General features: G+C 36.5%; 2 protein-coding genes across 7 annotated transcripts in view; one reads left to right on the forward strand and one right to left on the reverse strand.

Annotated features, from left to right (window-relative positions):
- Positions 1-2,251, forward strand: part of gdpd4a (glycerophosphodiester phosphodiesterase domain containing 4a) — a 37,573-nt gene extending 35,322 nt beyond the window's left edge. For 5 of the 6 annotated variants that reach the window (XM_051724319.1, XM_051724320.1, XM_051724321.1 and 2 more), the window contains one exon: positions 668-865. In XM_051724319.1, the coding sequence (XP_051580279.1) occupies positions 668-789 (122 nt within the window). In that variant the 3' untranslated portion in view covers positions 790-865. The other variant, XM_051724324.1, reaches the window with a different exon arrangement.
- A 1,185-nt stretch (positions 2,252-3,436) lies between these two features.
- myo7aa (myosin VIIAa) overlaps positions 3,437-17,623 on the reverse strand; it is a 48,218-nt gene continuing 34,031 nt past the window's right edge. The window contains exons 34-47 of the mRNA XM_051724300.1: positions 17,152-17,342; positions 16,892-17,016; positions 15,548-15,705; positions 13,994-14,147; positions 13,658-13,813; positions 12,884-12,989; positions 10,838-10,951; positions 10,490-10,577; positions 9,121-9,227; positions 8,832-9,017; positions 8,582-8,698; positions 6,763-6,846; positions 6,540-6,659; positions 3,437-6,417 (exon numbers count right to left, since the gene is read on the reverse strand). Of these exons, the coding sequence (XP_051580260.1) occupies positions 6,325-6,417; positions 6,540-6,659; positions 6,763-6,846; positions 8,582-8,698; positions 8,832-9,017; positions 9,121-9,227; positions 10,490-10,577; positions 10,838-10,951; positions 12,884-12,989; positions 13,658-13,813; positions 13,994-14,147; positions 15,548-15,705; positions 16,892-17,016; positions 17,152-17,342 (1,799 nt within the window). The 3' untranslated portion in view covers positions 3,437-6,324. The remainder of the gene's footprint in view (positions 6,418-6,539; positions 6,660-6,762; positions 6,847-8,581; positions 8,699-8,831; positions 9,018-9,120; positions 9,228-10,489; positions 10,578-10,837; positions 10,952-12,883; positions 12,990-13,657; positions 13,814-13,993; positions 14,148-15,547; positions 15,706-16,891; positions 17,017-17,151; positions 17,343-17,623) is intronic.

Consider the following 17,623-nt stretch of genomic DNA (forward strand, 5'->3'; position numbering starts at 1 on the left):
GTAAGCTAATGCTTTTTAGCCTTAAATCTCATGTCTTCCTGCATGTGCTGTCCAGCTCTGTGGCTATGTTCAGAATAGCATACTTCCATACTACTCTAAAATTGGATTTAAAATGCAAAATAGAGTCAATTAGACGCCTTTCGCAATTAAACATGCATTGTTGCAAATATAAAAATATAAAAATATTATATTTTAAAATATATTTGCAATGTTTTGGTCACACAGCCTTCATCAGGCATACGTTATGTATGCCTGACGAAGGTCGTGTGACCGAAACGTCAAAAATAAATTATTGACGGTGTTTTGCAAGCTATGGTAGAGTGCGGAATTTTTTCTTTTTGTCTTGATAATATATATTTCTTACGTACCTACCAATAACTTTTCAGGTGGGCTTAGATTGATCATATTAAAATAAATGAAATATAAAAAGTATGCTCATAAATAGTATAAGTAACATCAGCACTCACATGTGCAAAATTTGACCAACAAAGACATCAATTTGCAAAAATTAAATTAAGTATTCAAACTTATGGACAACATCACACTGTAATCTGATCCTGTGGCAGTTTTCCAAGCTTTTCCCCCAAAACAACTTGTATTTTTTCCTGTGAACTGTCCTTTGCTTGCACGTCCAAAGCAGCTCTTTGAATGTGTCTCTGTGCTGTAGAATCCTCTGAGGTTCAAGGCATCCGCTGGAATCCGCTGTTCTTTGACGGGCCCTCACTGTCCCTGGACCCCGACCTCTCCCTGCATGCCCCCCCTGTGCATGGCTTCCCTGTGTCCATCTGAACCCTTCCCCTTCACTCTCATTACTGTTATGTGACTGAGATTGAGCCAGTATATTTCTCCTTCCACATGCCTCCGTACGGCAGAGCTCTGCGATGTCTGGTCCGTCTCAAGCATCAGCGTTCATGGAGAAGCTCAGAGCTCGCCCGCCACACCAAACCTGCCCACCATTTCGGAGGAGCCGCCCATTTCAGACTGAGCAACAGAGAGATACATGGAAGGCATAAAGACTGCTGATCGCATGGCCATCAATCATCCATTTGTACATGCGCTTTAAACTGATACAGATATGAACCAGAGCTTCTGGTGTGGTTACATTCAAAGCAATCCATATAGCATAACTGAGAAAGAACTGTGAAAATATTTATTTTTTTGTTTTTTTTAAATATGGTTTTCGTAGCCTAGACTTAGACCTCAAACTTGTCAAACTTGGACATAAATATGCTGCAGCTGTACTTATATACAGTACAGTACATAGTACATGTACTTGGACTTTATGTAATTTGAACATTAAATGAGAAATTTCCCCCTAAATGTCTATAGAGGAAGTCCTGATACCTTAGTGCTTTACAGTATATATAGAGTATACACACCCACATATATAGTAATATACAGTATATATATACACACACACAAACACACACACTATGTGGTACTATTACTATATTCATATACCATGGTATTATTTGGTATTTCAAAAAATTACATTGTGCTACCATGGTATATGTCCAAATAATCATGGTAGTACTATTTTTGTTAGTGATATTTTGTCAAAAAATATCAACTAATGTATTTCTATCAATTATCCTCTAAACTGGTGGCATGAGACGATGAATCCAATCCTTCATTCTGTTGTGAATTTTCGTTATTGTGACACAAAGGAACGGCTCAGTTTGCTTGTTAAAGGGTCCTGTTGCAAATTGCCTGTTTACCACAGTATTAAAGATGGAAAAAGTACAGCATTCAGAAATATTACAGACATTTTTGGAATTAAGATGTCAGATTCATTGCATGATTTATACTGTATATAACATTTTACTCACAATCAGGAAGACAAGCCAAACAGACAATCTCTAAAAAGTGCTCAATTTAATCAACTTCTGATCAAACATGTTTGTTGACTGAGAACTATGATCAGCTCAAAAGGTATTTATTTGCAAGTGAATAATAAATATGAATTTAAAATATTGTTCAAAATACAAGTGTAAAGCAGCAGCTTTCTCAAACATTTGCTGACGCCCTTTTTTATGCGTGAACTCCTAATCTTACAGCATTTGCATGTTGAAACATTGACACACTGGACTGCATACATGGAATGGTGCAGAACCATCTCTGCTTGTATAAAATTCAATGCCTAGTATGATTTATTTTTATGTAATCTGTTTTATGTAATATACGTTTGTAAATATGATTGTAATTTGATCTTAAATGATATTCTGATAAAGTTTGGTCTCTTTTGTGTTAATCTACATCTTCAGTTAGAACAAATAATTATAGGAAACATTCAATTTTAGCAGACACAATATCACCAAGATTGATAAAAGTTTTGCTATTCTTGAGAATTAAGTCTCTTAATTCTTAAAACCTGTTGATGTGTATACAGAAGTATAATTTGTCAACATTATGAACAATTGTGAACAGCACACTATATAGTAAATGTGAACTCATTTAAGCAAAGTAAAGTCAAACCCATGGGTGGGGTCAATGAGCATCAACAGGTTGTATTGTTGCCTGTCACATAAATCCCCTAGGAGGAGTATTTCAAATTCCAGAGCATGCATTTTTGCATTCAAACAAACCAAAATGGCCGACTTCCTGTTGGGCGGAGCTAATACAAGACAATGGGAAATATGTCTGTCATGGTGAGAACAATGTCCCCACCAAAACTTGTGAATATCAGACAAACTCTGTGGCAACCACAGTGATAAACTCATTCGGAAATGTTAGGGGTCGCTATGGAGTCTACTAGCCACACCCAAGACAAATGTCAAAAGAATTATCAAATCTTGCTAAACATTGACAGGTGTGCCAAGTTTCAAGTGGTTTCGAGTATTCCAAAGGCATGAAATATGCATTTATGAACTAGGGGGCACTGTGGAACCGATGAGGCACACCTATGCTTAATTGTAATATCAAATCAAAAGATGTCCTAAGACAAATGTTTGAGTAAACTTTCATACGTTTTCAGCCATCGTAAGCTCCTCAAAACACAGCGGGAAAATTTGAAAATCCCACATTCCATCCAATATAGCTGGCTTCCTGTTGGGCAGAGTTAAATACAACCAAGTGAACTTTGTCTTGTATGATGAGAGCAGTAACCATACCAAATCTTGTGCACATCTGGGCAACTTCATCCCAAACATTGCCTGCGTTTGGAGGCGCTGTAGAGCTCCTCATCCACAACTTTTTGATTTTAAGCAGGTCTGATGTGTGTGCAAAGTTTCTTGAGTTTTCAAGCATGATGAATGCCTAAAAAATGGGTGAATGTGTTAAAAATAAAAATAATAATTGTGAAAAAACATTCCAAAAACAATAGGGCTTTAGCACCTCCGGTGCAGGCCTCTCGGCCTGTTCAACAACATGTATTGTTGTTGAACATGTTTAATTCACAATCTATGTGAATTATGAAAATAAATGACAAACACTGTACTTCTTTCTGGAACATTTGATATAAAGTTTTATTTATAACTAACACGTTGCCTTTACATAATGGAGTGGCAAAGTAGCAGTAGTTTTATCTGCTACGGTATATAGCGCTATTTATCTGCTCATAAATTAATTCCCAAGCAAAACACAAACAATAGATGCTTTCTATAGTTCAGGTTAGTTAGGATGTCACAGTGTCAGCCCTAATTTAGTTTTAAAAGACATTTGTGATGCAAATAAAGGTGATTAATGGTGTTATTAACCCTATACCGCCGTACATATCATATTGATGCATGATTTTCTTAAGCCTCTACAGTCTACATTAACAACATGATCAAAACTTTGCTGAAAAAACCTTGTATTCAATGTATTAGATGTCAGCTGCCTCCTCCTTTTTTCTCCCAAATATGGAATGCCCAATTCCCAATGTGTTCTAAGTCCTTGTGGTGGTGTAGTGACATGTCTCAATCTGGGTGGCGGAGGACGAATCTTAGTTGCCTCTGCATCTGAGACCGTCAATATGCGCATCTTATCACGTGGCTTGTTGAGTGCGTTACTGTGGAGACATAGTGCATGTGGAGGCTTCACGCTATTCTTCCACGCACAACTCACCACGCACCGACCACGAGGAGGTTACCCCATGTGACTCTACCCTCCCTAGGAACGAGGCCAATTTGGTTGCTTAGGAGACCTGGCTGGCGTCACTCAGCAAGCCCTGGATTTGAACTCGTGACTCCAGGTGTGGTAGTCAGCGTCTTTACTCGCTGAGCTACCCAAGCCCCCACAACTTGTGCTTGCTTAAAATTTCATGCATTATTTAATAGAAAAAACACGTTGAAATTAGTGTATTAAATATGATACTACAGGCTTTTGAAGTATACCTCTCAATCATCATTCCATTCCATACATGTCCACCACAATAAAAAACACAGAGCTTTAGAAATAAGATATACTTAAAGTGTGAACTAATATTTATATGTATTTTTATATATGCAGCTTGCTCTGTCATTATAAAGATCTAATTTATTTTGCATTACAAGCTTTTATTATGTCATCTTACTATAACCTTTTTGAGACCCAACAAAAAAATGTTAACATTTTTTTTTTTTACAATTTCAATTTTTTTAAATGTCAAAAATGTTTGGTGCATAAAAAAACATATGATTATAATTGTTTTTGGAAGAAAACACATTGTATTTGATGTGCTGAATTGTAAAGTCTCACATTTCTATAGACCGAGGACAGAAAGTTGTCATGGCCAAACTCCCAAACATTTGCTATCTCATGTGCCCTGGGTGTTTTCTTAAGATACCCCAATATTTACTTCCGTGGCATTTATGAGCTAAGAGAAATTTAAATAACAAAAGTCTTATACAAAAATTAATTGCTGGGTCTCAGGAGGATAATGACCTTTACAAAAAAAAACCATATATTTTTTAGGTTTTTGTTTTTTGAAAATAGGTTAAAAAAAACAGCTCCATTTAAAAATAAATAGAATTGTGACTATTCTGATTATTATTTCATATGTCAGACATTATAGGGTTAATAAATATTAATAACATTGACAGCACAAACAGATATCAATAACTGTTGACATAATCTATCCTTATGTAGCTGCAATTTTAAAATAAGGCCATATATTTTATAATTCCCTTTTCTCGTTCCACTCTTGAAATACATTTCATATGCTTCTACTTTAAACTATGACTCAGATACATCGCTCAGATAGAAATTAGGTTATGGAGGCATATCTACAGATGAGAGTAGACTGCGTAAACTCATACATTTTAGAAACAAGGTTGATATGTGCTTCAATCTTGCCTTAAGTCACTTTTCTTCCAAAAAAGTAAGGCAATAACGCTTGCAGTGTAACATTTAAAAAAGTTAACACAATCAAAATCAATTTAAGTTACACAATTCACAAACTGAACATAAACCTAACATTTTAAATTTAAAAAGCACTGTTTTTGCTGCCATTAAAATAACTTGGTGAAAAACATCCAAAAGCTCATGCATGTATTTTTTGCAGTATATTTAAAGGGTTGACTACATTAATAATCCAGATACTATTTGTTCATTACTGTTACCATGAGGAAGACCGCAAAAATTATTAATGACATTCCATAATGCATGTAAATGCTTCATTTACTGTACATGTTACAAGATGCATATTCAGTGGGCCCAAAAGTATTTGGACACTTTAAATGTCTGATTATCATTGCAGAAAAATATCAAAGCAAGTGGCATCTGCAAACAAACACTGCTAGAGCTTTTCTCAAATCTAACCTCACTTGTCTGAGCCATTTTTGCAATGACTTTAAAAGCAATTTTTCTGAAATGTTTTGATTGAAAAGTGTGATTGTGTCTTGTTTTGAAATAACTTATATTATTGTGATATAATGCAATGACATTCACATATTAAGTTTGACTTAGAAGTAGTGTCTAAATACATTTTGGGGCCACTGTATACAGTATAAGCAAGCCATTCCAGTTCATACTTGGCGGAATTTCAGAAAAGTGATGTAAGTGGTACCTAAATTGTGCTTTAACACATATAATGCAAATTCTAGAATGTATTATTCAACACAAGACACATAAATGCTGATACACACTTTCCAAAACCAGATTTTACACACGCCATTTACAAAAAACAGAGGCGGCAGGGGGCAAAGTCCGTTTATGGAGAACGCTTGCACAGACCTCTCAGAGGTAGTCATCCTCACTAGAGGCAGATGAAGAGTCTTCATCGGGGTATATGGAGCCCTGGGAGCTGGCAGAGGGGGTGCGGCTCATTCTCCACAGTTGGGATGCGAAGACCCGCCCCCAGCTGCAGGGCCGACCAATGGGTCGCAGCAGGCGCACCAGCTCCACCGCCTCAGGCCAATCAAACGTTCACTTACTGCGACCGCGAGAATTCCGCTGCTTACTCATGGTGGTCAACATCTGGCTGATGTAGGAGGTCAATAGATCATCCATTTTGTAGCCCTGTTGGGAAGCAAATGCTACAATAAAAGTTTCTTGGCATCTGAAAAAAGTGGGTGTGCAGTGTTGTGGTCTATAGTTTGAAATGAAAGAAAATAACTGGTTTTGCGTGTGGTTTCTCTCACCAGTGACGTCTCACACAATAGTTTGCTGCCCTGAACCAGGTTCCCAATAGTGATGTGAAAGTATGTGTTGCCACTGCTCCAGTTAGAAATCTTAGTGAAGGGATACGTGGTTAAAATATCCTGTAGATAAAGAACAGGGGAAAAAAACATATATCACTTCTCACTGGGATCAATATGAAAGAGATCTGCACAGTCATTGAAACTAATTGAAACAAACACACACCTTGTTCTTGGGGTCGATCAGACTGACTCCATATTTGTTAATGGCTATGAGCAGAATCTCAGGGAATTGAGGCTCGGTGGTTTGCTGCATTGAGAAGAATGACATGAACATTAATCCTTAAATGCTTACCTGGGGTCTTTAGTGACCCGGGACCTTATTCCACCCCTTGTACGCAGGGTTGGAGAGCAACGGAATACATGTAATGGGAATACGTATTTAAAATACAAACTATTAGTAACTGTATTCCACTACAGTTACAATTGAAATCATTGGTAATTAGAATACAGTTAGATTCAAAAAGTATTTTGATTACTGAAGAGATTACTTTGCATTTTACTGTCATTTTTTCATCTAATATTTAGTCCTTTCAGATGGGTTAGGGTTACATATAAATGATGCGATCCAAAGTGCACTTTACCCTAATTGTGTAAATTAGGGGGCCTGGGTAGCTCAGTGGTAAAGACGCTGGCTACCACCCCTGGAGTTCACTAGTTCAAATCCCAGGGTGTGCTGAGTGACTCCAGCCAGGTCTCCTAAGCAAACAAATTGGCCCAGTTGCTAGGGAGGGTAGAGTCACATGGGGTAACCTCCTCGTGATCGCTATAATGTGGTTCGTTCTCGGTGGGGTGCGTGGTGAGTTGAGCGTGGTTGCCGCGGTGCATGGCGTGAAGCCTCCACACGCGCTATGTCTCCGTGGCAACGCGCTCAACAAGCCATGTGATAAGATGCGCGGGTTGACGATCTCAGACGCGGAGGCAACTGGGATTCGTCCTCCGCCACCCGGACTGAGGCGAATCACTATGTGACCACAAGGACTTAAAAAAAGCACATTGGGAATTGGACATTCCAAATTGGGAGAAAAAGGGGAAAAATCCAAAAAAAACCTTGTGTAAATTGTTGGCTTTACGCTAAGCTAAAATGCTATTTCTAGCCATTTTACATGCACATGTTACCAGACACAATCATTTTATTATCAAGGAAATTCATGTTAGATCATAACTTCTTTTTTTCTAATAAGACCTTTGATATTAGGGCAAAAATCATATTCTTGATAATAATTTTTGTATTGTTTTCCTGTAAAAATATCTAAAAATCCTTAAAACATCCCTTTAAGTACCAAAAGTGTATAGGGTCATTAGAGACCCTAGGTATGTAAGAATATTCATATATATATAGAAGTTTACCATCACAGGATATCTATTTCTTAGTTTATTACAAGAGAAATTAGTACTACAGTATATTCATACAAATAAATACTATCTATATCATGTTGATTTTCTGTGCAACAATGGTGAATTATCAGTATACCATATGCATGTACACATACATATTATACATGCTATTTTTTACTCAAGGTGGCGCTGTTGTTTCAGTGATTGACTTGATTTACATTTAAACATTGTTATTTGATGAAGCAGCAAGGTGGAAGTAAACTATAGCAAGTGTAACACAAGAACAGTATGGTATGACTAATGTCATTTAGGTGTACTTCTGAAATTATGTAAGTTGTGCATCTATATAGACTCAATAAGTGCCTGAGAAAATACTTATGTGTAGCTTATGTGTTATGTGCAGCTCAATATATGTTTGACAGCCAGTTGCACCTCCTGAAATTTCAGTGTGAAAGTAATGAATCCTGTTCTAGATTTGTCCTGATGTATTGCATATATGAAAATCACTTTGATATATGAAAATAAAACATAAACATATATCAAAATATATTTTTTTATATTATTTTCTACTTGTTTTGAAAATATGTTGAAAATGTAATAAATAGTGATCATATCTTTAACATGAGTCAATATAGTTAGGCCATTACCTTCACTTCAAAGAAGGCAGAACCAAACGTGGGCCATTTGAAAATGATCTTCAGAAACATCAATTTGGCTTCCTCCCTTGATTTACCAGCTTGTCTGTTGAAGTATGCCACAATCGACTGCAAAATGAGGACAGACAAATGTAAGTATAATCAATGCAAATGAAATGAACAGAAAAGGTTTTGAAAACAAAAAGGACTTTCAATGACACAAAACATCCACAGCTGAGAACATTGTAAGTGTGAAACAAACCCGTTTCCAGTCGTCAGGTGAGAGCTGACGCATCAGGTCCTGAGGAATGAGCTCCTTCAGCATTTTGGGAATGCTGGGAAAATGGGATTTGTCATCTTCAAATTTCACTCGGTAGATTAGGGCTCCCAGTTGGAAAACTTCTTCTCTGGAGCACTTGTGGTACCCACGGAGATACTTAGGAAGCTCCTACACAGGAAGTGGTCATAAAGATAAGCCGACATGATAACTTTTACAGTAAGATTGGTTGTATTCCAAATGGTTTAATAGTATGGTATTTAAATGTTAATACCTGATAATAATGGAAGATCGAATCTGCGAAGGAATCTTTTCCTGGAACTGTGGTCGTCCACAACTTCTTCATGAAAAACACCTGGTAGGTCAATGAAGGCACTATACCTGAACATCCGATAAGGAGTCATTAATTAAACATTTAATTCTCAAATTATTTAAAATTAATAGAGGTCAAACGATTGTGGATTTTGCAGATAAAATAAGTGGTGGACAAAGCAGATAACCAATTAATCAGGCGATAGTTTTTTTAATCGTTTTATAGAATGTTAAAAAAAAATTTAGTCTTCCGTTACTATGACAGGCACAGACATACTGTATATTGAATATACTGTATGTATATATATATATATATATATATATATATATATATATATATATATATATATATTGTATATTGTATATATTTCACCACATGAGGTTTAATGAAGTTGGATACAAGATGTACAGGTATGTACTGACAGAGCACATTTCCATATAATCACATTTTTCTTTATAATATCAAAACATGCAAAAATATGCATTGAAGGGGGCCTGGGTAGCTTAGCGAGTAAAGACGCTGACTACCACCCCTGGAGTTGCGAGTTCGAATCCAGGGTGTGCTGAGTGACTCCAGCCAGGTCTCCAAAGCAACCAAATTGGCCCGTTTGCTAGGGAGGACTGTGTCACATGGGGTAACCTCCTCATGGTCGCTATAATGTGGTTGGCTCTCGGGGGGCGCGTGGCGAGTTGTGCGTGGATGCCGCAGAGAATAGCGTGAAGCCTCCACACACGCTAAGTCTCCGCAGTAATGTGCTCAACAAGCCACGTGATAAAATGCGTGGGTTGACGGACTCAGACACGGAGGCGACTGAGATTCGTCCTCCGCCACCCAGACTGAAGCAAGTCACTACGCCACCACGAGGACTTAGAACACATTGGGAATTGGGCATTCCAAAATGGGGAGAATAAATGGGGAGGGAAAAAAAATGCATTGAAGTGAGAGTCAAAATATGGATGAATATTGTCAATGATAAAAGATTTAAATACAGCAAATCCCACATGATTGTTTTTATTTCACCTCTAGAGGCCACTGTTATACTGTAGAACCAAGCTGTTGTAACTGTAAAATCAGCCAGCGACGGACACCGATGAATAAAAAAAAAAATATCGCCAACTATCGGCATAGAGTTTTGCAGAATACCGATAGTTTAAGAAAACAGCTATCGGCACACATTAATCGGTAAAACCAATATATCGGTCGAACTCTAATAATTAATAGCATTGACTAATTCACATTGTAGGTTTAAGCAGTGAGCAGTGAATATGAAACAAACAAAACAAAAAAAAGTGTCTGAATATGTTGTATGTGTAGACACCAACAGGCGTACCATCTTTAGCAGGTCGGGCTTTCTTGATCCAGTCTGTCAGATGGCGGACAAAATCGAAGAAGAAATCGCCCTCAGGTACACTGATTACCTACAACACACAAACCCAGCAGAACAACAACAAAAAATAAATAAATATTAAATAGAAAGTTATGTAATTTCCCCGCTGAAAAGGCCAGTGTAGACAAGCATGTCTAGGCTGGTTTATGCTGGTTCATACTGTTTTGGAGCTGGTCTAACTGGCATATTATAACATGATAGACCTTAACATGGCTTTACCTATAACAGTAATCTATGGTGTATATATGTTCTGGCCATGCCTCATTATGTGACAGTGCTGTCTGACTTTACCTTATCAGAGATCTTGACAAATAGACTAAAGCCCTCAGGTGATTTGAGCAGCAGTCTGCTGGAGATGTTGAGACAGAAGTCTTTGGCCTTTGTGCTGGACTCCACCTCAAACGCCTGAAAGGAGTTAACACTGGTGCATCTTTTGGTTTATATACAAATTAGATCACAAAATCATGCTGGGTCAAAGGCAACAAAAACTTCCAGATGCTTTTAAAGGAATATTCCGTCTTTAATACAAGTTAAGCTCTCAAAAGCCACAAATAGAGCAGAGCCTCGAGACATTTTTAACAGCCGAAGTTCTTTTTAACTTGATATGGCGTCTAAAAAACGATGCAGGAAAAACAGCGAGATGCAGCACAACAGTCAAAGATGTCCATCTTGCACGTTTACACAGGAAAACAACTTAAAAACAGCACGGACGGACACAAAAAGCCTTTTCATTATACTTTCAGAAGGTGTGTAAATTAATGTTTAATTTGATGCAATGTCTTATCCCATAAACTTCCATTGTAAGTGTAATACTGTAAACACTGTTTTTCCCTTTTCCCTCATGCCACAGATAGAGCTTAACTTGCAATGAACTCAGAATATTTATTTAAAGGAATAGTTTGTTTACTCATGCCATCCCAGGTGTTAATGACCTTTTTACTTCAGCAGAACACAAATGAAGATTATTTAAGAATATTTAAGCTCTGTAGGTCCATACAATGCAAGTGAAAGGTGACCAAAACTTTGAAGCTCTAAAAAGCAATAAAAGGCAACATAAAAGTAATCCATAAGAGTCCAGTGGTTTAATCCATGTCTTCTTATGCATTTTGGGTGAGAACATACCAAAATGTAACTAATTTTCACTATAAACCTTGACATCAGCTGTCTCTTTGGTGATCATGATTTCAAGCTTGATTACACTTCCTAGCACCAACTAGCACTCTGCGCATGTGTCAAGCACAAGGAAGTGTAATCAAGCTTGAAAAAATGATAATGAATACAGACTGCATTATACCAAAATGTAACCTTTTTCACTGTACATTTTGCCGTTCTCACCCAAAACGTATTTGATCACTTCAGGAGACATGCGCTGCGACCGAATATCCATATTTCTCTACTATATAGTATGCCAAAAACAGTATGTCAGTGGAGTAATATGTCCGAATCCACAGTATTCATGAAGCAGTAAGTGAGAAATACCCTGATGACTTACTATTTCCGGCGAGATTCTGAAGTGCGGATCAACACTTAACGCTCCCATAATCCCACGGGAGCTGAGGCGATGTCACGTTCAAAACACTGGATTTAAAGGAATGGCGGTGAATTGCGAGGCGGACGCCTCTTCTCAACTATAAGTGCAATATTTACCAAGATAATTGTTCCTTGTGCTTAAATGATGCTTGTTTAACAAAACCAAAGCAGATAGTTTTCACGGCTGTTGTTATTACGTCATATATTCGGGTCATGAGACGATGCCAACGTCCTCGGATGAAGGATGTCCGAAATCTATTCATACTACTCACATGCATACCTAAAAGAACGTACTGTTTTGCCGATAAGTGCATCCCTCATCAAATACAGTACATACTGTGACAGTACACGGTTTCGGACACGGCAATGGATTAAACCACTTGAGTCGTATGGATTACTTTTATGCTGCTTATATTTGTTCTTTGGAACTAAAGAGTTCTGGTCACCATTCACTTGCATTTTATAGACCAACAGAGCTGAGATATTCTTCTAAAAATCTTGGTTTGTGTTCTACAGAAGAAAGAAAGTCATACACATCTGAGATGGCATGAGGGTGAGTACACGATCATTTTCATTTTTGGGTGAACTATTCTATATATGTCGACAGTCATTTTCTCTCATTTCAAACTTAATAATTTACTTTGACTTTTACGTTATAATAGAAGGAAGCCATTTGTTTAATTAAGTAGTTTATTTCTACGTTTGTTAAAGCCCAGTATATTAGGGACACCTCTGAATACTATTACTGTCTAAAAACAAGATCCCAATATGTTTGATTAGTTATAAACATATCAAATTGTGTCTCACCTCATCTGTGTCATCGGGGAAGTACACTTTGTGAAAGATCTGTGTGGTCTTGTGTTGAATGGCCTCCACCTCAACCAGGTGAGGCGGATACTTCCGTGAACCATTCCTGGCACACAAACAAGCATACGGCATCTATGATGAGTCATTCATACATTAAGATTCATATTACTCATATGTAATAGCACTAAAAAAAACAACATCACTTTTCCAGATTCTTTTAGCTGTAAACTCATAGTGTCCTGTATGAGTGTCCAACTTCAGAAAAGGACACTCATTAAGGAGTATTTTGGGGTTGTTCGAGTTAAATGTTGTCTTTGGTGCTCATTGGCTTTTTTCGAAGTTAGAAGAGCAAAAAAAGAAATTAGATCACTCACTAAACTAACTTAAAAACATCCAACAGTGTTGTATATAAATCGTATAATACTGTCAATAGTACACAATGTGCACATTTTTTAATCACATTTTAAAGTACATAGTGTAAAAAGCACGCAACCTCTGATCTTTCAGCGTATTTGAGGCTGACACAAAAGTTACTATGCCCTTTTAGTTTTAGTTCCAGTAATATTTAAAGATTGACTTTATATAAAAGACACCTCACAGATGTAACATTTAAACTTTTATGTTTGTGTATATTACATTCCACTATTTCTTCAAAGGATGGCCCCATACATATCCACAGAGGTCTGGGCCAAACGCTAAATATCCACTGACCCTAAAATCGCCCCTGTATATGTGTGCAAGCGCATTTATGAGGGCTAAAGGGAGTGTCTATACCGTAAAGCTTTTTGCACTCTCTGCATGCAGTCAGGAGCCAGTGGATGGTGTTTCTTGGACTGTAGGAATCTCTGGACATGAGGTAAGAGGACGTTACTGGGTGGGAAAAGACCAGTACAAAGCCAGAGCAACTCCCAGCCTTTCTCTTCACTGTACCTACATACACAGAGACAAAAAAAAAAAAAAAAAACTTATTTATACAAATCTAGTTTCATACAACTCTTAACAACTGATATGAATGACAATGACATTTTTTGACAACCAGGAAAAAATATCGAAAGACATAACAGTGACTACATACTGTATGTTTAGGCCAGTAATGGAGTCTTTACTCACTTGACATGGTTTTCAGTCAGCTGTTTGAGTATCTGGCAGAAGATCTCGTCTTTAAGAGGCTCTGCCTTCAACGCGCCCTCAAAAATCTGATCTGTGAGCTCGTTCACAGAACGTGTCCGCTTAGATGGATAATCGCCCATATATTTCATCATAGGTGCAGGAGGATCAAGGGTGTTTAACTTTCACATAGAAGATAATATCCATGAACTTGATGTTCCGGGCATTTTGATCCAATTAAATTTTTTCTCTCTCTAAAAAATTGGATTAAAATCCCATGACTTTGTTCACACAGGGTATCTGAACAAGCAATAGAAATTTATACCATTTTCTTAATTTTATTGGTTTTATTTCATTTTGTTTCACCTGTGGTGTTTCTGGGTCAAAATGACTGGCAATTGGAAATAAATTATCAATAAAAAAAAAAAAAAGAAGATATTTTTAGTTCCAAAAAGAAGTACAAAACTTGTCATAATTACTAGAAAAGAAGTTGACAAAAAGATCTAATGCAATATCTGGTGATAATATATGCAATATGGAGTTAGCACAAACGAACACAACACAAGGGTTAATGTTAAATGTTTAGGAAAGATTCAAATTAAATGTAAAATCATGTTACTCATTAGCAAGAGGAGACTTTGAATTTTTATGCACTTTCTACAATCCATCCAACTATCCATTCATCGGCAGGGTTGGGGAGTAATGGAATACTTGTAACGGGATTACGTGTTTAAAATACAAAATATTAGTAACTGTATTCCACTACAGTTACAGTTTAAATCATTGGTAATTAGAATACAGTTACATTCAAAAAGTATTTTGATTACTGAAGAGATTACTTTGCATTTTATTGTCATTTGTTTCATTTTATATTTAGTCCTTTCAGATGGAAAACATTTATACATATAAATGATGCGATCCAAAGTGCATTTGAACAGCGGTGAAACACTTTCTTATGATGTGTTACATTCATACGAACAGACAGAGAAGTAAGTTTGAAGTAAGTTTGGAGCAGAAGAAATAGAAATATAGCTTGTGTAAATTGTCAGCTTTACGCTAAGCTAAAATGCTATTTCTAGCCATTTTACATGCACATGTTACCAGGCACGATCATATTTTTTTATCAAGAAAATTCATGTTGGATCATAATTTAGTTTTTTCTAGTAAGACCTTTGACATCAGGGCAAAAATCATATTCTTGATAAATTTATTGTATTGTTTTCCTGTAAAAATATCTAAAAATCCTTAAAACAAGATCAATTTGATTAATCTTGTTTTAGAAACAACACTGCATAAGATATTTATGTTTTTCAGAGAATGTATTTTTAGCATGTGTATTTTGTCTTACTGTACTGGCAGAGTTTTTATAGTCAAAACAAGTGAAAAAATCTACCAGTGCTGAAGAAGTAATCCAAAGTATTTAGATTACATTACTGACCTTGAGTAATCTATGCAATACATTACAAATTACATTTTACAGCATGTATTCTGTAATCTGTAGTGGAATACATTTCAAAAGTAACCCTCCCAACCCTGTCCATCAGTCTTAAAGGATATCAATGAAGGCCATGCATGCCTCCTGTGAAAGCTCCTCATGGGCCACACACTTCTTCAGCAGAGCCTGTTTGATTGGTTCTCGAGTGCAGCACCAGAGCTTGTCCTTCCCTCTGTTCTTTGTGATCATTACTCTACTGAGGGTGTGTTTGGGAGGAGGTCTGGATAAGAGAACAGGGTCAAAGGTCAATAAGGGCTTGCTTTAGTCCATTTGTCTTTTTATTTCACAAAAGTTTTGGCACATTGTACACCCTTATCGTGATGATGTCAAAATACAATTAAAAGTTTATAGAAAGCATATAACGTATATATAGATATATATATATATATATATATTATTGCTGTCAGAATTAACACATTAATGCATGCGATTAATTAAAAAAGTTAAACGTGTTAATTTTTCTGAATCGCGATTAACGCATTTACCATTAATACAGCATAAACCTGCATAAACACTTGTTGGAATTGCGGAAACTTTGTGATGTGTCTGCTCATAGTCATTACTCTGACGCACACTTCACAACACACATACACAACAGTGCTTCCGTGTCAGTGATAAAATGATGGAGAAAGTACCTCTTTACGCTATTTAATATACAAAACAAGCCCAGATGGGACTTGTGATAGAAATAAATTATTTTTCAGCCTATGTAAGGTGCAATTTAATTACCACAGAAGCATGTCAAATCTTAACTATCACCAAAACACATAATGAGAAGTTTGTCTTCTTATGTGGAGCTCAAAGCGACACTTGAACGCGATAGTTATTTCAATTAGTCATACTCCCACTTAGATTTGGGAAACATTTAATGTTACTTGAATTGGTGCTATTTTAGTGCATTTCTATCTTTATACTGTGGAAGGCTTTGTTTGAAAAATGTAAATAAAGCATTATATTGTTTTGTTTTCTTTCCTAAGAAAAATGCATTTTGACAGGAAAAGAAGTATATATACACAGTATATATATATATATATACACAGTATATCGCGATTACAAATTTTAATTGACTGACAGCACTATTATATATATATATATATATACATACACACAGTACATATAGTATGTTCTTGAAATCTTTACATTTTAATGACACTATGAGGGTGAATTTCATGAAGCCTGCCAGTATAATATAATATAATATAATATAATATAACATAATCTCATGGTATTAATGAGCATAGTTGTGAATTGGCATAATGTCACTAAGAATACAGCAATAATGTAATGCAAAAAATCTTTAAAATCTTAGGTTTCATTTTCTTTATGCAAAATATTATTTCTTCAAATATGATTTTTAAGCTAAATATGACACAAGCCATTTCTACGTGAGGGAAGCATTCATTCACCTAAAGTAGTCAAACGAGAATTCTTCAAGAGTGTACGGCTTTATTCGCTCCTCGCTCTCTGTCAGAGGCACGTGGGAAATCCGGATCGACTCTTGACGTTGGTCTGGTGTCATGGTAACCAAAGCCTGAGCCGAGACGTGAGAGAGGGCAAATAGGATTAATATCATAACACAGAGTTATAAATCATAACAGACTGAAATGATAAATATTAGATATCCTCTGCAGCAGCAGCATCTCTAAAGAAAAGAAAATATTAGTACCACGATTTCTGGCGGAGGTCTAATGACGGTGGGCAGCACATAAACGCAATCAGCAGGGAAATCTCCTCTCTGTTTGGTTCTGTCATTAGTGCCGTGTGCCCAACCAGAGGTCATGACATGCTCGCCTGTGTCCTGGTCCAGGAAAATTAGGTCACCTTTCAGGAAGCTCAGGAATGTTGTATCATTTCCAGCTAAACAGGATAAATCAGTTACATGCAGTAAGACAAATGTTGACATTATGTTAAATGTTATTTCATCAAGATAATTCATTAAGTGACATCCTTCTGTTAGGAGATAAAGTTCCTGACATGTAAACGATAGCCAGACAGGACCACACAGCAACAATCCTTTGCTTAATATTCATTAAAATGTTTGTATTTTTTTCCATAAAAAATACCTTAAAAAAAACATACATTTGTTTTCAAAGAATATGTCTTGAATTAAGTTTATTTTTCATACCCCATTGGTAATT

Source organism: Myxocyprinus asiaticus, chromosome 18 (assembly GCF_019703515.2).
Source record: "Myxocyprinus asiaticus isolate MX2 ecotype Aquarium Trade chromosome 18, UBuf_Myxa_2, whole genome shotgun sequence".
NCBI lineage: Eukaryota > Metazoa > Chordata > Actinopteri > Cypriniformes > Catostomidae > Myxocyprinus > Myxocyprinus asiaticus.